Below are 23517 nucleotides of genomic sequence, written 5' to 3' on the forward strand. Positions count from 1 at the left end.
GCAGCAGCACAAAGTCTGCAGAGCTGAAGCAACAGGGAGACTGTCGCATTCTTCTCTAGTGCACTGTAAAAGTCATTGCATATTTATGAAAGGGAGGGAGAGACGTGTACAAAGCGAGCACAGAGAGCATTGTCTGTTAAATGTGTATTTTTTTTATTTTTTTCCTTCTCCTTCTCCCCCCTCCTAACTTCTAACATCCTCTTGCAGGCTTAAGAGGGATTCCCTGAAGAAAAAATGCCAGTGAGGCTGAAGCTGATGTGACACAGAGTGTACTGGAAGAAAGCTGACTCATCAAATATCAATCCCTCTGGGAGCGACTAAGCAGCACAGAGCAGCTCATATCACCTAATGCCTAGCTAGAAGAGCACCTCACCCCCCCCCCCCCCCCCCCCCCCCCCCCCCCCCCCTCCACACATACTCTAACAGAGATTATCAGACAGGAGAAGACGGTGCAGAAACCCCTCCAGCAGGAATATATTCAGCACCGGCTGCAGGCGAAACAAATTTTAGCACCAGAAAGCCTAACAGAGACTGCTGTCCCAGCTGGCGACAACACTAAGAATGGCATCACAGTGCTTCAGCTGATCCTCCCCAACTGACTGACCTCCCTGCTCACAGAAACATCACCAGTCAGCTGAAAAGACCACCGCCATCCTCCATCAGTTTTACCCAAACCAACAGTTTAAAGTCTGGGAGAGGTCGCTCTCTGTGAGTTGGTCCCCGTACCTCTCAGCCCAGCCCGGCACCACCACAACCAGTCGCCCTCCACCCCGTCTCGCAGACCATGATGTTTCGCGATCAGGTGGGCGTGCTTGCCAGCTGGTTCAAGGGGTGGAACGAGTGTGAGCAGACGGTGGCTCTGCTGTCCTTGCTGAAGAGGGTGAGCCGGACCCAGGCCCGCTTCCTGCAGCTCTGTCTGGAGCACTCCCTCGCCGAGTGCACCGAACTGCAGGTCCTGGAGGGAGAGGCCAACAACCCAGGTAGGACAACCTGCTGCTCAGACACTGTCACCTGCTACGTCGTCCACTGAGACATGATGGTGATGCATTTCAGGCAGTGGTTCATTTGTTTCTCAGAGTTCATTTTCTCCTACAACCTCATTCTGCTCTTGTTACAGTTACACCTCAGATAAAACAAGCACTTAATTTAGTGCATTTTAACATATTTCAGTCTGCTGGGAATTTGCAGCAGTTGTTACAAAAGAGGACAGAGTTGTTTTTCCCCTCTCTTGTCAATAATACGTCTTCAACACTTGAAGGTTTTATGATATTTAATACCGTAGCTAGTGTCATGTGATTTCTGCTTCAGGCTGCAAAGAGACACACAGTGGTCCAATTCACAAATCTTACTCATTATTATTGTCCACTCATTTAAAAATTCTAAGTATATTCATGTTTTCCCAAAGGCGCTGTAGTCCCTGACCCTGGAAAAACTAACAGGAAAACACATACAGGCACCACACAAGCATTAGAAGTAATTTCCTGTCCAAAACTTTTCTGCAGATGCATCAAGACTAATAAATAGCTGAATCATTGATGTTACGAGACAAACCGTTGCCAGTCAGTAAGTGATTGTTGAAGGAGGTTGGGGTCATGTATAGTGTTAGCTCGGCTGGCACCGTGGCTGACTGGAGATGTCAGTCAGTCAGTGAGGGTGCCAGCCTATAGGGCTGTAGCTCTCTCAGGGTTGGTATCGCGCCAAAGCACCCAAGGGGGGTTCTGGGTGGGTTTTTGTTGCATCAGACTGCAGCGTGGCCATGGAAACAAAAACCCTGGCAACCAACTTGGCTCATGGAAAAATAGAGAGACGTTCTCCTGCTGCTGCCGCCGCTGCTGCGACAGGGAGCAGTCTGTGTGTACCTATGGCAAAATCTGCATGCAGTAACGCATCTGACGGCTTACGCTAGGGTTGACATAATGGCCCTGCCCTGCAGTGACACACACATTACATAGAGTTTCCATCAGAGTTTACAATGGGCAGTGGCTGCAGTTAATAAAGCCTTGTCTGTGTTATTGTTTAATATGAGGCTGCAGACATCAAAGCACACTATATGAAGTTTCCTCTGTCGACCGCTCCCAAAGTCAGGCTGGTTAATGCTGTCAGAGATCAAAGCAGATCGATGACATGGGGAGGCGGTGGGGGTGGGGGGTTAAGTCTTCTTACAACTCAACAACAGAGTTTTTTGTAGGATTGCACTATATTGCCAAACTGTGATATTGGGATATTGAATAATATATTGCAATAACAATATTAATTTAAATTTTCTTAAATATATGTATAAACACAAGCTGATGGGGCCTGTTTCTGATAGGTTTCCCGCTTTGATCTCTGTTGTTTTGTTGTCTCCCTGAGCCACACATCTTCTTACTTTTGTCTAGAGGTGCTCCAATCAGTTTTTTTTTTTTTGGCCGATTGCTGAAAGCAGTATCGGCCGATATCGATCACTGATCGCTGGGTCTATTTGAAGCCTTTTATTTGTCATGTAGCATTATACAATATACTGTATATTTACTTAATTAGCCCTAAAACAATGTATTAAAATTAACAGATGATAAATATATATATATATATATATATAATATTTTTTTGCAAGGAAACATGGGCAACAAATTCCGCTCTGACTTAAATCAGAGCAGCCTTTGCCTGGTTACTGTGAACATCTTATAGCTTAACAAATATAGCTTTCTTGTGGAATAAACTACAAAAATAAAACAAACAGCATCTTTATAAATTTACTTCAACTATAAAATCTGCAACAAAAAATGCTGTAGCCAAAATATTTAGGAGATGAAGGAGCATAGGCGTCCTGAGTCGATGATAAACTCTGAAGTAGCCGCTTTTTGGGGGCTTTAGGGGGTAGAGAGAGGAGTCATAACTAATAAATAAAAGTACAATGATAATTCCATATTATACTGTTAATATTACCTATAGTTACTATATTCATTATAATTTCATATGGTTTACAGGCTATAGGCCTTGTATCATTTCAGTGGGTTGTTTTTATTTATTTAATCCTTGTGCAAGTAGCACAGTCTACATCTTATACATAGGCCTACTGCCACCGGCTTTACCAGAGGAGAGAGTATTTGATTTTATGAAGGTTTAATGATACGGGAGACTTACAGGGAAACATTTAAATGGGAGGATACCGGGTGAGAATGGGAAAAATACGGGAGAACATTTGGCAAAAGAAGAAAGTAAAATAGATGAATAACCACTACGACTGACAAGGAAGTGGAACTGTTACTTCACATGGGAGTACAAAGATACAGTGGCGGCGGAAAACAGAGTGGGAGTCGTCGCAAAGTAAATACAGCGACATGCACAGTAGGCTAACTGCTAAGAGTTATTTACAAAGTATGTATATTTTAATAAAAATACCGAAAAAACAAAACTCTGTCAGTAGCAGTGTTTTGCTTTGCATGACTGACTTGCAAGACCGAATCAGAAAGCCAAATGTAAGTGTCTGTGTCATTGTTTTATAAAGTTCTCTGTTTTTGCCCACCGGGTCTGCAGCGTTTTCAAAGAAAACATCTTCTGGTTCGCTGTTTTTAAAGAGGTGGTATTATGCTCATTTTCAGGTCAAAATCCTATTTATGGGTTGTACCAGAACAGGTTTACATGGTTGCATTTTCAAAAACACCATATTTTTTGTCATACTGCACATTGCTGCAGCTCCTCTTTTCACCCTGTGTTGAAGGCTTCGTTTTAGCTATGGAGTGATACATCTTGTCTCTAAATGATCTTTGTTGGGAGTTGCACATGCTCAGTTCCTAGTTAAGGACTACTAGCCAATCAGAAGCAGAGAATGGCGGGTCAGCGAAAAGACGGTAAACAGCTTCGATTCAGCTGTAGGCTACATGTTGCCGACTTGGCAACATGGACTGGAGCAAGAGTTTCAGAGTGGTGAGTTATTAATCTGTAACAAAAGTGTCTTTCATCCATAAAGTTTTAACTGAGCTCTGTCTCTACATCACAGGAACAACTTTATGTCCAATGACTGCCTGGAGGGTAGCTAGTGTTTGGAAGGGAGAGGAGAGCTGTGTGCTGCAGAGTTTCCACCGGTGTTTTTGAGGACTAGCCTCTCAGCGAGCATTATGACACGTATTTGCATTGTGACGTCACAAGAAAGGGAAGTAAAAGCTGGACTTACAAACGAGCTGTTTTCACGCAGTTCAGAGCAGAGTTTTCTGTGGGAGATAGGAACTCCCTTTGGGCTGGACTTTGGGATTTTTCACTTTGCAAACCTAGTACATGCACAAAAAAGATATAAACTCAATAAAGGAGAGGGGAAAAAGCCAACAACCATAATACCACCTCTTTAATCTGGGAGGTCGAAACGTAGCAAAAGCTCTCCGTTTTATAACGAAAACGGAGAGAGAGGGGGGCAGTCTGCTGATTAAGTGCATGGCGCCTCTCTTTGCATCAGGAAACTCCGATTGCGGGCGGCGTGTGTGTGTGAGATGAGCATGACCGCGACAGTTTCACATGATCGCTCCTGCTTGTTGCTCCGCTTGTCTGATTGCTGCTCAGCTCTCATTGTAAATTATTAACTGGGCGCATCAATCGCTTCCTGACTGAAAAGGACTTTGGTGCTTGCTAGCTTTGAAAACTGCTTGGACGCGTAATGAAACTATTTTAGCTGCCGTTGAAAATTTGTCTGGCGAGTATTGCATCATTTGATCGGCTTTTCTTATCGGCCTTTTTAGCGACCACCGATCAAACTAGTTAAAGCCATTATCGGCCAATTACGATCGGTGCACCCTTACTTTTGTCCTTTCTTTTCTTTCACTCCTCCGAATCCCTTTGCTTTATTTATTTTAAAGTTCTCTCTCTCTCTTCACTCGTACGCTGTTGAAGTATGCACACACATCATCATTAAATAGCCATTTAAGGCAGGCTCTTAATAGAACACAACTACGTCGCAAAGCTACGGATGCATCTCTACACAAAATAAAGGGAATATTGCAAATTGTCTGTGACATTGTTTTAGAATACATTGCATCATGTGTTTGTGAAAGACACACTGTCTTGTGATCTTTGTCGTGACATTTGAGTCACAGTCGTATTTCACACTGTTCTATGGGAATCGGGATTTCCCAGCTAGCAAGACTCTGTTCACTGTCCACGTGGAAATGAAACATGAAAGAAATCCGCCTGTGGGTAGAATGGGTTAGTTCTGGCTTTTTGTGTTAAATATGTAAGTTAAAGAATAATGTAACTTGTAGCTGTGTTTGGTATTTGGTGAATAACACAATATACATTTACACTTAACAGTTTGGGTGGCTGTAAATATGAAGCCATGCTTTCATGACATAAGTCAAATAGTGTAGAATGAGGGGCACATTTGTTTTAATTTACATTTAAGTACTTTATTTAACACTAGCATCGTGGCTTTCGGAAAATTCAATGTATTGGAGACAGCTCAAAGAAATATGAACACATTAGCAAACATTTATGCAGCAAATTATGTTATTAGGCCTGAATTATGCTAGTGCTTCTTTTTCATTTTGCTGTACACTTAGCACTTAAGTTTTTACCTACGTTTTTACCTAACTTTACTTACTATAAATCATGTTTGCTGTAGCCAGAATTTCCCCAAACAAACAACTCAGAATACCCTACCCCTAACCCTACATTTATATATTTAGTATTAAATTAGTATTTTAAGTCCTAACTTTTCTTGTTAATGCTTTAATCTGATCAATTCATTTAAAGTCATAATCACAGCAAGAGCATACATGTTAACACACCTGGATTTCCTTTCAATCTTTCCATTTGTCGAACTTATTCTCCTAAGTGCAGATGCCAAAGGTAATGATGCACTTCCAAACTACACAATATAGTGCAGTGGCATGTGGAAAACCAGCTTATTCACGAAATTGCTTTGTTAATTAACAAAGAGCTTCTAATAATTGAGATAATGGTGTCATAAAATTCCCCCGCGATCCTGTACGCAGGATAAGCGGTTGACGATGGATGGATGGGTGTCATAAAATGCAACTGTTTTACCTTTTCATCATGCTGCTCATCATTCAGACATGGTCACATCTGTCTGGTAATGAGCCCTGTTGCTTAAAGTATTAAAGTAAAATGCACACATCAACTGTAGGGGTGGGAATCTCTGGGCATGATTCGATTTGATTATGATTCAGAGCTGCGAAGCGATTATAAAACGATTATCGATGCATCTTGATACATAATTTGTTTCTTTGCTATATCTCTGGATAATTACTAAGCATTGCATTTGAGGATTAAAGTCCAAAAGAAACATCTCCTAATTGGCTTAAAAGGACTAGTTTGCATGACTAATTTACTTCACTAAACTCAGCTCCATGGTCCCTCATTTCTTTAACAACTAGTTGTCAGACTCAGAAAACAATTATCAGGATGTACAGTATGTAAACAGGACAGAGCTGTACACCAGTTTAGTTTATGCTTGTACCTGATGTTCTCAACCCTTGGTCAGGTAAGTTAGTAATGACATACAGCTGAGCTAATTAATATTACCTCGTTACTAATTTAGCTAACGTTACATAACAGCCCAAACACGTGCTGTACAGGGGAGATGTCAGCTAGCGCTAACCGCCTTAACTTTTCCAGAAGTTGGGGAAACAACAGACTTTTATTAACGGACACACTGTGACCTACACTGCACGTTTACTACCAGACTGAAACTAATAGTTTTCTCCGCCAACTTTCACCGTCATGTTCTGCCGCTCGCTCTCTCTGTCGCTCGGCTTCACTCTCAGGATTTACAGTGAGCTGCCAAGCGTCGAGTGTCACCATGCTCGCAAAGTGTGCGAGTTAAAATCATTAGTTGCGCATTGATATTAATGATTGTGTGACATTTATGTAGAGTGGTTATTCATTCTGCAGCGGTGGTGTGCCGAATACGCGAGTTCAGCCTTTTGCGTTCTGTCAACATTCCGTAATCAATTAACATTTAAATAATCGATATTTTTGACATTTGTTGATCGAGTCAGAATCTTCCACGCCCGCATCGCGATGCATCTAAGAATCAATTTTTTTCTCCCACCCCTAGTCAACTGGCAATACTGTAATGGTGATGGCAAAACCTTTTCTGTCCTGCTTTTTAGACAAGTGCTTTCAGAACTGGAAACAAATGCAGAGCTCTGAGGAATATGTGTGTGCACGTTTCCCTATTTTCAACAATCACAGCTGTGTAATTTCAAATATTCTGTGCAACAAGCTCTCTCCCAGGGGAATTATACTAAAGGAGGTTTTAATTAGCTTCTACCTTCTTTACCTCTAGATTAAATTTTGGGCCACGCCCTTGAGTTTTCTTCCACCTGTGTCAGCTTGTGGTCGCTTCCCGTGCGCTGATTCAGCTCAGTAAGGTGGAATCTGCAGACCTGTTTCGGCGCTGTAGCCTTAACATCAGGACACATGCTGCTGAAAAGGTTGTCTCGTTACGCGATCCCTCTGGTATGTTGTGGTAACTTGTTTGAGTGCTTGTGGGCAACAGTAAGGCGATCTTGTATTGATTATGGAGTATTTGCCAGTTAATTTATTTCTTACCACAGCTATGCAATGTAACTATTTAAAAATCCCAATCTCCTTAGTATCATGACCGTATGCTCAGTCAGTTTAAGAACAAAACCACAAAATCATGCCCTTTTATGCAAAATGATTAGTCTACTAACTGATTAGTGGAGTGAAGTGCAGTATGCTTTGGTGCTGGTGCAGAAATGAGACCTGCAGGCTGTTCAAGGGTTAACATGCAGCTGGAAGTCTTGGCCTGAGTGGAAAAGCGCAACTATTTGGAAAGCGGTGTACAAATGAATGGAATCCTCAGTGACCTACTTCTCTGAGCACTGAGAGGCTGCCTTGTTTTGGGACTCGGCGACTGATGCGACTTTATTTGCGACTGGAGCAATGCAATTGTAGTCAATGGGGTCACTATCACACTGAGAGACGGGCAGCATTGCATCACACAGGATTTATTTTTATTGTAGTTTTTCATGTTATTTTTAGATTGCCATGATTTCCTTCACTCTTGTGTGTAATTTTGAAACTAATGTGCATTTATAAGCAATTCTGTCTGTACTCGCCAGTCCAGATGTGTAAACGCAGCATTTACTGAGTTTTCAGTTCAGATCTACTCTAAGTCAACAAGGGAGATGCCATGCATGCTCATTCCTACCAAGTTTGTCTGTTTTTGATGGAGAAACCACAGATTGAAAGTTTAAATCCTGGTTTTCTTCTGTGATTTTTGACGGTAGTAATCCGTAGTCTGCAGCATTTCAGTTGTGGTTATTAAGGAATGTAACTTCCTGTTTTTCCTCCCCCCTGAAGGAGAACAAAACTTCTTTTAAGACAATCCCAAGAGGGACAATATCAGATCATGTTGAGAGGACATGAACAGCGAGCAGAGAGCTGTCTGAAGGACGACACACACACAGGGTTTAGGGTTAGTGTAATGGGTGGGGTTAGGACGGGACAGTGGGCCTGGTGTTCTGAATGACTAACTTCATTTTCATGTGGTGTGGTGTCCTGCTGACCTGGCCTGCATGGCTGTTTGAGCTGGAAGGAGGCAGGCAGGGATTTGATATGTTCAAGCAGCTGTGTTGAACAAGTGAAGGTGACAGAAGTAGACGTCTGTATTTGGGATGAGGGACAGTCACAGTGTTTCATTGAGAATTCATCCATTTCAGCGTGTTAATCCCGAAATTCCTTCGTTTTGGTCTCCATTTTTGTTGCGTCAAGGCTTTTGGTAAATCACAAGTGATTTAAAGAGTGTGTAAACCAGAAAATCAATGTACAGCACAATTAAGTTTGCAACAACTACACTCACGACATGTGAAAGGCTATCTTAGTGTTTTATTTATGTTGTGCCAGAGAAATATATCTGCTTTTCTAAGAAAGTTCTGCCAGATATCAAGGAGATCAAATTTAAATGTTTTCATAAACTGTTGTGTTAAATTCTCTGGTTATTGTTTTTCCACTTGGATGTTTCACTCTGCAGAATGATGTACTGTGTGTACGCGAGTTTGACACTAGAAGGCTGTTTTCACGTTCATCTGCTGAAGGGGGGAAGTTTCTCTGTGATCACCACCTCAGTTCAAAACTTGCAAGTTCGAGATGATTTTGTGACATTGCAGCTACTTTTAAAGCCAAACATTGGTCCAATATGTAATTTAAACAAGTGTACATACACTGACCGTGGACTTTCAGTGAAGTAGGAAACGTTTTGTGTCTAGAAGTTAACGTTTGAAATGAGCTACATTTGCAACTTCATAGATTCTGGATTTTTCAGTGAAGGTTAACTTTTTTGCTGGGAAATTATGCATTATTAAGATTTTTATTCCAAGCAGAGTATTTTAATATGTCTGGAAAGATGTCTTTCAGTAATTCGATAAAAAGCAAAACAGACAACCTGCCATCTATAATTTTAAATGGGTAATACTTCATTTATCAGTCGAATATGTATTTTGAATTTTGTCCTTCCCTTGTTTTTAATCCATGCAATTAAAAGGCCTTGCTAGTACTTGTAACCTGTTGTATATGTTGGTATTATTGCTTGTAAAAAGCTTTTCAGAATAGTTGCCAGTAGAGATTAAATATATTGTCATTGTCTGCACATCAAATGTCAAATGTAGATATGTACAGTTTGTTAATTTGGCGAGAGGTATGAATTACTTACAGCAGAACCTGAATGCGCAGTCATTTTTTGGTGTCAAGAAAGGATTTGCCAAAGCACGTAAATGGAAGAAACACCTCTTACACCTGGAAGAACCAGATCTTCAGAAATGCCAGGATTATACAAGGAAGGGGAGTTGGGGGGGTTAACTTCTGTGGAGAATTTGAATTTGAAAAGCTGTTTGAATCTAGGTCAGAATAGGACTTCCAGCAAAATAATTACTTCTCAAAGGAGCTGCCGGCACTGGCTTTGTGTCTAATATTGTAGAGAGAGAGAGAGAGAGTGAGAGTATACATCAGCATTTGTCTGTGTGTAAGATGACTGACATGGAGGGAAAGTCTGCATTGTATAATGGCTAGTATTACTCAGTGAATTCTTGTTGCGCTCTTTGCCTAAACTAGGTCTGATGAAAACCTGGGCTGGAAATCAGCATTCCCGGCTGAGGCGGTAAACGGTTCCGGTGTTGGGGATACTGTCTAGGAATGTGGGCACGTCGGAGCACACTTGAATCAGGCACTCAGCGAGAATTGGACGGGGGCTTTTCCAGCGTGGGGGGAAAAAGACACAGTGGAAAAGGAAAACTGATTCCACCTTCAGTGGAGTTAAGGTCTCCAGAGTACACCGCGGTATGGAAGAGGGGAGGGTGAGAGGAGGAGGAGGAGTGATGGGTGTGGCGAAGAAGGGAAAAGATGAAGACTCATAGAATAATGGTGCCATTTACAGTTGAAACTCATTTACCACTTTCTCTGTCTAGTCTAACTTTCCCCGTGTTTTTTTTTTTGTACGCTTTTTAAAAAATATTTACTTGTTTTTGAAAGACTGTGTCAAACCTAGCTTTAAATTAATAGCTGTCCTGGCCAACACCTGTTAAAAGAAGGTTAGGTTTGAAAGATGTTTTTGATTTTGTTTTTTCCTTGAGTATACTCTCATTTCATCTTGTGATGTGTCAGGTGTAACATGACCAGAACTTATATAACACTTAACGGAGTATCTATAAATATTGGCCCCCCATAGAGATGAAAGTTTAAAGTGGAAGTGAGCTGATCTGATTTTTCATACATTCATACAAGCTCCTTTCGTCAACATCCTTCGTGCCGCTTTAAGCGTCTCATTAACCATTCTGTCAAAGAGAAGGAGAGAGACAGAGAGAAAACCCTTGTCTCTGTCCAAACTCTGTCTTGGCCAAACTATTTCATCGCACCCACGCATGAGCAAACAGTTTATTTCTGGAAGTTGACGGCGTGTTCTGTGAACTCGTACTGAACCTCAGGAATGGGGACAGACAACCTGCCAAAACGACCAGAGGGGAAAATAAAATGAAGCTTGTCTTTTCCCCCTCGCCTTTACAGCAAAGGCTTTTTCTTTTCAGTTCTTGTTTCCAGGTGTGTGTGTGTGTGTGTGTGTGTGTGTGTGTGTGTGTGTGTGTGTGTGTTAATTAATTTTTTCTGTGTGCGAAAATGAGGATGGACAGAAACTAGGACTAACAGCCAAAAGGACTCCACGCTGATGGAAGCAACTCTAAGTCTCAGACATGTCAGGCTGTTGATATTATCTCTAAGAGAGGCAGACGAGGTGTCACTGATGGTGAGGATTATGCAATCAAGCACTTCATAAATCCTTGAGGTTTAGTTTCTCGCTGAACTCTTCTGTTCTTCTTTATAACTTTGATCCCAGCTTTGATTTCCCCAGCAAGGTGGATTACTGCGCCATGTGTGTATGTTTAGGACACACTATCATCAGTAATGATTGAGTAACCAGTCCACTAGCTTTAAGGGATGTGTTTCAAACAGAATACACATTGAGTACATTTTTTGTCTTGTGTCTGACAGAGGTGTTGTATGTTTTTGGTAGGGGGGGGGCAATAATATCTTGTTTATTTTGAAAGCTGACAAACGAGACAGTCGTTCGTGGGTCACGCTTCTTGCCAAGTTACTCCAGCATTTGCAAATGATCACCTAGTACTTAAGTGGAAAGCAAAAGTTAAATGTGGGTATTGCTCTGACTTGGACACAAAGCTTTAGATCCAGTACTCATTCAACACTGTCCAGTGTTGCTATAGTTTACAGGGAAATCATAATACTATTTAAAACAATGAATAAAAATAAAATAAATAAATAAAACAGTTATAAATGGAAAAGGGTCAAAATTGTTGAGTCGTATAGGTATTCGGGAATCATCATTGATAATAACCTTTGAACTAAACTAGACATGCTGAGTAAGTCAGCCGCGTCTCTATTTTATATTGTTATAATTTATTGATACTATTTATTTGTTCTGTTCTTTATCTATACTCCTATTGGTTTTTCATTACTAAATAATTGCCTTTTAAAAAAGAAAATAATTCATTCAGAACAGTAATCAAATTTTATATTTTATTATAACCAGCTGTTTTCAGAGAAGCAACAAAAGTAAAGTTTACAGCAGCAAAGTCACTATATAAAATCAGTTTCTCACTGGAAAAAATAAACTATATTCCTGACATCAAAATACTGAGTAAAATTTAGATTGAAGACCGCAGCCCATGGCAGTCCTCCTCCTCCCTCTGCAGCTGCTGAAAGAGAGGAGCTGGTTTCTTTCAAGGTACGTTGTATCTCAGCTAAACAGGCTACAGACAGAGAGGTTTAGCTTGTTTATAACAAACTAGCTATGAGCCGAGCTAGCACGTGTGCTTGTGTAAAACCAAAACATAGCTGCGATGGATGAGACAGAGCAGGTTAAAATATCACTTTGTGCACGTTCCTGCTTGTAGTACTGATGCAGTAGCAGCCTTTTACTAGTACTGCTGGTTTTGCTGCACTTACTTACAGTAACGGCCGTAGTTATGGTCAACTTGTGTAAGCTACACTGATTTCCGCTCACTTCGCTCAGCGTGTTTGTGTAGCGGAGCTCTGCTGAGAGAGGAGGGGAGAGGCTGCAGTGTGGTGGCTCGCTCGTTCTATTGGCTACTTCCGAACAATAGTCAGTGTTGATAGGCTATTACTCGTGACTTGTAACCAAACCAAAGTTAGTACCGTGGGCAGGATATTATACTCACCACTCTGTGGGCTAGAGCCCTCGAGCAGACAGAGAGGCAGCTGCATCAGAGCCAAAGGAGCACATTTTTTAAAATTAATTAATTATATCTACCATCTGTTTTTAAAATGACCGATGCAGATTATTGGAAAAATGCTAAATGTTGGTGCAGATAATCGTCCAGACCGATTATTGGTTGACCCCTACTTCATACCCTCTGCTATTTCTCTGCTTAACTCTGCAAAGAATAGGTAATGTTGTATTTAAACTTTAAAACACTGTCAGTATTCATGTTTTGCATGATGCACTGATAAGACCCAATCAGGAAGCAAAATGTAAGTGTCTGCGTCATCGTGTCTGCGTCATCGTTTGCGTCAGTCCTCTGTCTGCACTAAATCACTGCCCTGGAGTTTTAAAATGAAAACAGGGTCAGCAGCATTTTCAAACTTCTCCGTTTTAGTTGTTTGGATTCGCCGTTTTAGTCTGGATGGCAGGTGCAAGAGGTCTGCGTTTTAAAACGAAAACGTAATAGTGTGGATGTAGTTTCACACAACTTCAAAGCTTTACAGGTGGAACTCACATGAAGTGTGTGTGTGTGTGTGTGTGTGTGTGTGTGTGTGTGTGTGTGTGTGTGTGTGTGTAGAGAGAAAGAGGGAGAGCATGAGAGCGTGCAAGAGAGAACGGGAGTGGCTGAGAACAGGTGAGGTATACCAGTCTGTCTCATAGATGACCAGTGAGTCTCGTCCTGACCAGACTTACATGCGTATAATGTTTCACCATATTACTCCCCCTCCACCAGCCCCTCAGCCCAGCCCTTCCCCATCCCCACCCTACTCTCAGGCAGCTGGCTGTGCTGTACAGTACACTTTTTGTGTAATGAGGTTGTTTAAGCTCGAGAGCCATCCTGTCCAAACTGCACAAACTCATCTGTGCAGGCAATGCAGCACACAAAATAACATATGATTGACTTAGAACAAGGACGATGCTGGCCCTAAGACTGTACACTGTGACCCTGTGAAAATTTATCTAATAACCACGAGCTGTGCTCAGTGATCAAAGTGTACACCTGCAGCTGACATTTTAGAAAAAAAGCTGCTAATCTTTAACCTCAGTAGTAAACATATAGTTAATTATGTCAATCAAAACTGGACATTATTATCTTTGTAAAGGTTAGAATGTATGGCTGAGCAGTTTATTGGATTGCATTAGATTTTACAGGTTTACCTAATAAAGTGACAGCTGGGTGTAACGATGATGTAACAGTGAATATAAGAATAAATACTACATTAAGATACTGATACATCTGTGAAAAGCCAATTGCGCAGGTGATATCGCCCTCCAGATGTATCTACAAAGTAAGCTTAAAAACTCTGCGTTATTTAAGTCTTTGAACACAATAGCTTCTTTTACTCATAAAAAATGTGTTGGAAAAGCCTAAGGACATCTTAATATGAAAAGGGTTGCTGTTACAAAAAGTAGGCAGGGACGTATTTAGTTTGCCAGCCCACGGCAGCTGAGCCAAACCCTTAATGTGGGACTCGGCTTTAGTTCCAGCTGTGTCTCTGACTGTCCTCTCTGTCCTCATATGAATATGAATGGACCGCGACAGTGGAGACAGAGCAAGGCGCCGCTGTCCACACTCCTTTACTTCTCATTGGTTGACACGCTGTTGGCCACGACAGATGTTGTGACATCAGCAGAACCAGCCGATGAGAGAGCCCAATGGCAGCGGTTGCAATGACAGCCATACAACAGCAGTCTTTGGATCCCTGGTGGGTGGAAATGACCTCATCCAAACCAGACTCCCCCAGGAAACTGTGTTCACTCTCCACCTCAAGACTCTCCAAGGTGCTCACTTTCGGCCCATGTGTCGGTGTAGGACTTATCAATCACTTTTCATACAAAAAATGTATTATTACTAAACTGTAAACTCAGAAAGCTAAAGCTACTTCCACACTACTACGTTTTCATTTTAAAACACAGACCTTTTGCTATGTTTGCACCTGCAGTCCAGAGTAAAACAGCGAATCCAGAGACCTAAAAAGTTTGAAAACGCTGCTGACCCTATTTCTCTTTTAAAACTCCTTTTATTGTGGACAGGCGAAAATGGAGGACTTTGAAAACGATGACGCATTCATTTTTGTCAAAGCTACCCACGTAACTGTTGACAAACCAATCGATGTGAAGTATAGGGAGGCGCAGCACACATAGACGACATGCCACCTAAATTGAATATCCCAACCGTCCAAGTTCTGGTAAAATGTGCCCAGCCACAATGACATTTTGAATGTCTTGGCTATAAACAGAATGGGTCTTTACTTGTTGTCAAACTTTTTCTTTGCTGATTGTGAGCCAGTTAGCATTGTTTTCTATCAAACCAACTTTTCACCCCATTGCATTGACTGGCGCAAAGCTCCTAAAGTAAAGTAATACTAAATCATAATAATAATAATACCTAAGTATATGTTGAGTGTGTAGCACGAAGGAACTACAAATTTCATTTCAGTTAAAATGTTATGTTATTGGTCACAAACTTGATCATATAGTTAATTAAGAAAGTGACGTTATGTGATGTACAATCAGCCAGCTGCAATCTTTAACACCTTAAGTGAACATAGTTTAGAGCTCTCATCGCCTCGGGCTGTCACTATTTTCTGAATGGTTGCCTGTGTGTGTTTGTGCTGTGTCTACTCACATGGTGTTTCAGCCGGATGCTGGGTAAACCCGTCTGTCTCACTCACAGACCCACATTCCACATGACACTCGAATGTACATCACAAGCTGCAGCGAAACGTACAGACTCTATTGCATCAATGGCCTCTACAGACAAACACGCACTTGTATGGCACTACAGGAGTGGCCAGTGTCGCCGGAAGGACTCTGACTGGGATGTAGATAGTAGACATACTGGTGTTGTCAAACCAGTAAGTTAAGTGCTATATGTGTTAATGTGTTGACCACACACTGCAGTTCTGCTCACAAGAATCAAATCTGTCCATGAATTAAAATGGTTTAAACCAGTATTCAGCATAATGTTGAGCAAAATGTTTAAGCTCCAAATATTTGGTTCTGTCCTCAATTTAGGTCATGTTGCGCAGAAAACCACGAACGTGTCTAATAAAATATGTCTTTAGGGTTCACAGCTCTTTAAACACACGGTGACCCACGATTCAGTGCCATCAATAAATGAATCAAATAACTGTTCAGATACGGAGGAACATTAATTATATGAAGTGGACAATGTTGATATCAGATAGCATATATTTAGTGAATGTCTGATTACTAAACATGGTGTGTTTGCATTTTTTGTGTTATTTGGTATGAAGGCCTGCATACATTCATACTTTAACCATTGAACTCAACCAGTTATCAGTTAAAGAGACCGGTATAGCTCCTGTATCGCATCTTCAAGTACTGAAACGTCTTTTGTTGACTGGCTTGATGTTTTGTGTTGCTGTTTGGCCGACTGCAGCAGTTTACAAAGACACAACCCTTTCAAGCTCACAAATGTACCGGAAACAATTACCCAAACCACGCCACCAATACACTGCTTGTGTTTGTGGGCACACTTTCCTCTTTGTGTGCGTGTTCTCCTTCCCAGCAGGTACGGAAATAAACCTTCATTCCACAAAGGAAAATAATTATCATTCTTGTACAAGGAAGGAAAGGGGGGCTGTTAGCAAAGCGAGAGACAGAGAAATGGAGAGGCAGAGAGAGCGCGGCTGATGGGCCCCTGACTGCCATTTCCTTAAATAGAGTTGTGGGCTTCTCCGGTCCAGCCCTGGCAGAGTGGAGGCTCACATTCCCAGCATAACTGCGATTGCCACATTCAGAGCCTTCCCACTTCCCATACTGGAGCACTACGTAGGCTTCCACAGGTAGACTGCAAATCATTTGCCCTGTTTTCAGCCTCTACTCTGCTTCCTCAAGACCTCCAACCAGCACTTACTACTGCAGCAGGGGGGAGGAAGGGATGTTGATGAAAGAATCAAAAGGAAGTGGGAAGGGAGGGGGGTTGGAGCGAAGGATGGCAAAGAATTGTTCTCCATTCATACAGCAGCCGTGTCCTTCTACTAGGAAACCTCCCCCACTGCTGGGAAAAAGATGAGACAATATAAAGGACATCTTATCCCAACACTCACCCCAAAACACACAAGTTAAGGATTTGTCTATTAGCCATCAACAAGTAGTCCCGCAGGACAGAAAGAGAATATAGTTTTAGTCATGCTGAAAATAAATCCAAACTTGAGTTATGGATTTTGACCTTTGTATATTTTGACATTGTAGAAAATAGTCCCTGGTATTCATCTTTTTAGACCAGAGAGGAATTCTATCTGTGAAGAAAGGCACAAGCTCTGCCGTGAGTCAGTAAGTTGTTAGGAAAGAAAACAAAACGTCTCGCACCGCGCTACTAACAAGCTAATGTTAGCTCGTTGCCTCAGAAGTTAAGAGATGTGGACAAGTTGGGCAGTGGTGCTGAGGTTATCACAACAAGGGAATCCGCGGGCGAGTCAGCACTGAACAAACAGCGGAGCAGTTACCGTTACAACAGCGGAAAGAGAGTTGTGTGTGTAAGACAAGGACAGTGTCTGTGTGTCGACATTGCTCCACTGTTGTAACATTAGTTATGTGGATGGAAACATCCAAAATGCTAACGCACATTCAATTAACTTACCATCACCCAGATGTGCCAGTGTTCTGCATGCCTGCTGAGAGTTGCGTGCACCTAGCAGGAGATAACGCTAGATATATGTTGAGAAAAAAGTGGATGCAAATCTTTGCAGGTAGCCTACAACATCTGCCGAATTAAGGTCCTTTCCAGACACTTTGCTGTGTCCATAGATCAAATGCAGTTATCGCCACATATTTTTGCTGAATCTCAACGAATGCTCCTTCTACTAAGTGTCATGAAATATTGATTACTCTAAACATAAATTCATAAAATATTTACTTAATAATTGAAATCATTTATCACCATTGATAAACCCCACTGCGGGCATGCAGAACTCTGCATAACACTTGTTACTGACAAGGAAAAAACTAACGGGCGCCCAACTCCTTTTCCCCCCTGCTTTTAAGCAGCCTTTAGATGTAAAAGCAAAACAGGATGAATAATCACTGAAGCAAATGGCATTTACTTTGGCATATTATATTAAATCACTATACATATCTCATCTAGCCAAGATGTAAGTAATTGTTACAACTCAGTGCAGTAGTTTAATTTTTCATTATTCTATTCAGTTTGCATTTTTATAACATAAGAGTTGTTAATTTGACAAGTATTTTATTCATTTCATGTTAGTACAAACACACCTCAAAAAGCTATTGTGTATAATTATTTTTTTTTTATTCATGTAACTTAGTAAACAATTATTTTTGAGGGCTTAAAATTCATACTGGTTTTCTATTATATGGCAGTGAAGTTGGTATTAAATTTCATCCTAGGTGGTATTAAAAAATGTGTTAGTCTTTTTATGATCTTAACTGTAGCACTTTGAGATTTGCTTCAAATGTAAAGTGCATTACAAATAAAATGTATTATTATTATTGTCTTAAATTTAACTCTGAGAAACCTGGAGGTACCCTGTCATAGTTTGTGATGAGATGAGGAGTTTTTACTTGTTTAAACTTTATGCTGTTGGCGCTGCATGACAGCAGTCTGTTGGGTGATGTCAAGGTGAAATAGTGAGGTGTGCTGGGCTTGCATAGACCTTTAAAAATGTCTGATGTTTAAATCACTCAATGATTTGGAACATATATGATTTAAGAATAGATTAATAAAATCTGATCAAATTATGCGATATGCTTCACATCTTTTGACTAAAACATGAAGAATGTATTCAGAGGAGAAGCCCTGTAATGGAGGGTTGTGTTGATGCAGTAGCACATTTTACTCTACTCTAATGAAGCCAATCAAGCTGGATGCTGCCGTGTACAGTAGCCGGGATGATGCTTTTCCTTTTCCTGTGGAAGGGAGACACCCGCACACTGGCAAACACATTCAAGTCATCGTCAGGCAGGTGCTTCCCACTTAAGAAGCACAAGCACATGTTCTCACACGCACGCACGCACACGCACACACGTACACACACACACGTACACGTACACTCATCTTGGCCACTGTTTAAAACATTACACAGCATAAATAAATAATCACCCTAGAGGAAAAGACCTACTTTACACCTACATACATCAGCACTGCTGCATACACACACTCAGACACAATGTGAAACCCAGATGAGAGCTGTGCTGGTCTATAAATTGACCAGGTGTCCTGGCTGTGAAGACTGCTATGAAAATGTGTTCCTCTTCCTGTTCTATTGTGGGTCACAGGAATCTCTCTCTCTGTCTGTTTGTTGAAGCGCCCTGGAGACGCTGATTGATCTTTCCCTGATTTCATTCAGCAAAAGTTTCTCCTGTGATCTGAACACCGCAGAGGCCATGCTCCTCTTTACTACAGTATTTCCTGTGGAAATGAGATAGCGTTCCTTACTTCTTTTAATTAGAGCATCAAAGACATTATCTATCATAAAAAACATTGGAAATCTCTTTTTGACAATATTTCCTATAGGGTCCTCTGGTTTCCATGAAGGGGTGTTTTGTAGCTGTATTTTCCTTAATGTCTCCTGGTTTCCATTATGAGAGAGGAGGGATGTGGCAGGAAAGCTTGGACTGACCAGTTGGGTTTGGATGATGACCAGTTTAAACATTAATGCTCCCCCTAAATGTGACTCATCAGTCTCAGCGCCCCCAATTCAAACCTTTAACAGTCTTGTCTCACAATCCCCAAACTGTATACCTAATGGTATAAGGTTGGTGGAAACAGGGTCAGAGTAATGCAGAGCATTGGTGTGTCCCGTCTGTCCCTCCTTTCTGCTCACTGCTCCAGTGCTGAAAGCCAGCAAAGTCGGAAAATTACTTGTGAACCAAGTCAAACTTATGTCATTATTTTTGGCAATGGTAAGAGGCCAACAATCTATAACATCTCACTCACAGATCAGACAGGTTTTTCATTTAGCTGAGGTTTAAGAAACCAGCTTGCTGCTGTCAGTAAGTGCATACACTGCATGTCATTCTGAAATGGATGTGTGTCAGTCATGTTTGTTTAAAACAGTCTTTTGTCCAAACATCCAGATCAGAGCAGCGAGTGTGGAAAAGTTAATCAGCCAGTAACGGAGGTATAAATCACCTGCTGACTGCTTTCTTGACAGCTTGACTGCCTGTTTCCTCTCACTCCTCTCCAGTCACATGATGACTGACACTTAACCTACCGATTATGATTTACCTTCACCTTTTTCAGTGATGCCAGGTAGAAATCTGTAATACAGTTTTAATGATTGAGATTGAAAGTTTCTCCATTAGGGCTGCACCAAATTAGTAGTAGTAGATTTCTTGTAACTTTTAATCAAATTGTCCTCTGATACAGATATTTTATTTGATTGCGGTACTAATACTTTGTCTAATTTCACAGCAGAAAAAAAGATTAGGGACTATTACAGCAGGAATCAAAGACATGGCATCAGGACGTGTTCTGTCGGCTGCAGCTTTATTCATAAACACCACTGGTATCATACCCATTAAAATCACTTACTGGTTTCAACAGCTGGGAGACAAAGCATTTTTCCTTCTTGTATTTGTGGTTGGTCTGTATTGTGAATGTCTCATAATGTCACTTCCATTTGAATTGTTTTGAATTGAACATTCTGGGAAATGGCTACTCTGAGGGGTTTTTAGGAGACAGGAGTAAACGGCACGCCTCGTCCTCAGTCAGTTATGTGTCAGTAGGTCAGGCTGAGGCCAAGGTCAGGCTGATCCCACAACGCTGACTCCCTCTGACCTTCAGTCTGTCCTTTCTCTCTGTTCTGTTTCTCTTTAATCTCCTTTCTCTTTTTCTCCCATCTTGTTTATTGCACGTCTGATTTTCCCTTCTTGTTAGCTGTTTATTTTACAATATTCCCCCTCTCTCTTTTCTCCCCCTCCATTTGAAACCTGCTGACACCAGTGAACTTTCCAGTCTCTGGTACCCCCTCCCCCCTACCTCCCCCCCACTCCCACACACACGTCTGTAGGGCACCAAAGCTTGTGTTAGGGCCTGTGGAAGCCTGCCTGCACTTCTTGTCAGGACATGGACTCTCTCTCTCTGGGTGGGGCGATGCAGCATATAGCATTAGATCATATATTTGTGTACCACACCTCTTTCACTGTAATATATACACTATCCTACCAGCTCTACACTTTCTCTTTTCTTACTTGTACTCTTTTTGTTTCCTTCTTCTTTCTGTGTTTTGTAAACTAACATTTGTTTTTTTCCACACATTATTTTAGTCATCTGTTTCTGAGTTTTCTTATTTAGGCTACTCTTTCTCAATCTTTCATTCTGACTTGTCCTTGATATTTTTTACTGTGATGCTTTCTTTGGTTTTGAATTGTGGTGTATTTCTCTTTTATTTAATTCAGTTTTCCTGATTTCTTCCACTTAATTTAGTCATTAGTATTTTTGGTTTGTTTTTGTGACTTTGGCTTACCTTTTGCTTTATGTTTTCTTAATCTTTCTCTTAAACACTTTTTTCTTTTTCTTTCTTATTCAACCTTTTATATTTGCTCTCTCTTTTTCACTCTCTTACTTCCAAAAGCAAACAGCTTTCTTGTGCCCTTACTCCATAAATATCAAATATCAAGTGTCATGACAGATTTGTTTTATTTTCCTTTTTGCATTTTAGTGCCTGCCACATTATAGGTTTGAAACTCACCTGAGTCCTGTACATGTAATTGGTACCGTGAATGGCACCTGAGTTTATTCCTATCACATAGCATTCCTGGATGAAACTTAATTTATTGTTAGTCAGAGCTACTATGCTTACTCCCATGTTTGTAATCTCCTGTTTCAGTTTAGAGAGACTCCAAATATGCCTGTGGAAAAGTGTCACAGGTGTGATGACATATTGCCTGAGCAGCATCCCATGCCAGTGTTTAGTGTAAATGACCGGACATTGTGATATTGTGTCATTACATGTGGTGTGAAAAAGAACCGTCAGACTTTGTATTAAATAGAACTGTAGTACAGAGTAGGGATGGGACTGGGGCTTGGTCTATCAGTGTGTTTGTGTGTCTGAGCTCGGCTGCGGATCCGTTAGGAATCACTGCATTCCTCGGCACCAGGCTCTGTGGTATGCCAGCACATTCCCCACTGCTGAGCTGGAGAATCCACTCGGAAAGCCGGAGCGGGAACTTTTCCTTTCTACCCCCTCCCACCCCTCACTCCCACCATTTACTACTTTGTTCCCCTCACCCTATCTCCTTTTACTCCTTCCACAACGTCTTCTAAGTTGTCTAAACTATGTTTTCCAAATTCCTTCCCCATGCAGTCTGGGCCTTTGTCTAAACCATGAAGTCTTGATTTATGTACTGTATGTAAGTTTAAGCTTTGTAACTCTGTTGTGATGTGTCTACAGTTTAAATCGTCCAGACATTTAATTCACCTTTCATCTCTCTCTGTTTTTCAGCTAACTTGCATTAGCCTCCTTGTCAGGTACACTCTTTTTAAACCCCCTGCTCTGTTTATTGTTGTTGAGCTCTCTATTGCTTTTGCTGTCCTCAGGTTGGTAAAAGGAACATGCTGTGTGGGACGTGGTGTTGAATCAACAATAGCTATAGCGAGTTGCTGGTTGTGGGACAAAGTGAGCCAGCCTCATGTTTGTTTTGCTAACAGGAGAAGCACAGGACAGAGGTTTAGAGGACACACACAGACGTGAGAGGATTTTCCTTGGACTAGATTAATTCCTTGTGAGTTGGTTACACCTCAGCTGTAGCTTTATCTTGACCCTAAACAAAATATAATCCTGATCTTTACTTTAAAAACACACACACACGCGCACACACACACTTCACAGTGGCTGATATGAAATTTTTTTGGGGTGTGAGTTGGGGTCAAGTGTACACACCTTTTCACACAACCCGTCTCGCTCACATGCATTCACTCTCTTTGTCTCTCTTTCTCGCTCTCACACACACAAAGCTGGTGTGTCATTGTCAGTGTGATTGGGAGTTAATGTGTCCCTTTACTAACCACTAATATGGTCTTATCTGTTGTGCTAGCTGCTTTGTGCGCTGTTGACCCATCTATATTTAGAACGAGAGGAATCATGTGTCTGACAGTCTTCACAAGTGTGTGTCTCCATTCGGGGGTGTTTGTGTTTGCGCATAACCAATGTGTAACAAATGAGCTAAAACAATCGCATTGTTTCCACCACTGTCACTTGTGTCTTGTGATCAGAGTCAGATGTGAAGAGGACATGCTGTATCCAACTCGGGGTCAAAGTTAAACCCAGTGAACATCTGCTGCTCTGAGGTTCCGGCATCCATATTTGCAGCGGACTCATATTACATGGAGATGTAATGTGATTTATATTAATTATGGACATTTTAAGTAGTTTTTGTTGCTGTTCTTGACTTATGTCAAGTGTTTGAATTAAAACCTGAGAGACAAGGAAGGTGAGCAGCAAAGATCTCAGATCACTGAGCCGCTGTTATACTCCTGTTTGTCAGTGATTTGAATCCTGTGCCAACCCACCACAGTCGTAAAGTTTACAGTTTAAAGAGGCTACTCTTTAGGGCTGAAATGATTCATTGATGTTGTTCTCCGCCTGGTTGGGCCGTGAGTGTGGGTTTGTAACGTCACAGTCCTGAGTTAACTGGGTGTCAGGGAGCTGCACTTAGTGCAACTTGTATAGTACTCGGATAATGTTTGTGTTGGTAAAGCAGTTGTCTGATTGTTGGTCTGTTGATGTTGTTGGTCTGATGTTTGCTGTATGGCGCACTATGATTTTGCAAAAGGACTAATA

At 41.3% G+C, this 23517-nt stretch overlaps 1 protein-coding gene across 11 annotated transcripts in view; it reads left to right on the forward strand.

Moving 5' to 3' along the window:
- Positions 1–395: 395 nt before the first annotated feature.
- The window catches only part of samd4a (sterile alpha motif domain containing 4A), a 66339-nt gene continuing 43217 nt past the window's right edge, over positions 396–23517 (forward strand). For all 11 annotated transcript variants that reach the window (XR_006822105.1, XR_006822097.1, XR_006822100.1 and 8 more), the window contains exon 1: positions 396–980. Coding sequence is in view for 2 of the 11 variants with exons in the window: in XM_046031923.1 (XP_045887879.1) it covers positions 785–980 (196 nt within the window). In the remaining 9 variants the exon portion in view is untranslated. The remainder of the gene's footprint in view (positions 981–23517) is intronic.

This window comes from Micropterus dolomieu, linkage group LG20, assembly GCF_021292245.1.
Source record: "Micropterus dolomieu isolate WLL.071019.BEF.003 ecotype Adirondacks linkage group LG20, ASM2129224v1, whole genome shotgun sequence".
NCBI lineage: Eukaryota > Metazoa > Chordata > Actinopteri > Centrarchiformes > Centrarchidae > Micropterus > Micropterus dolomieu.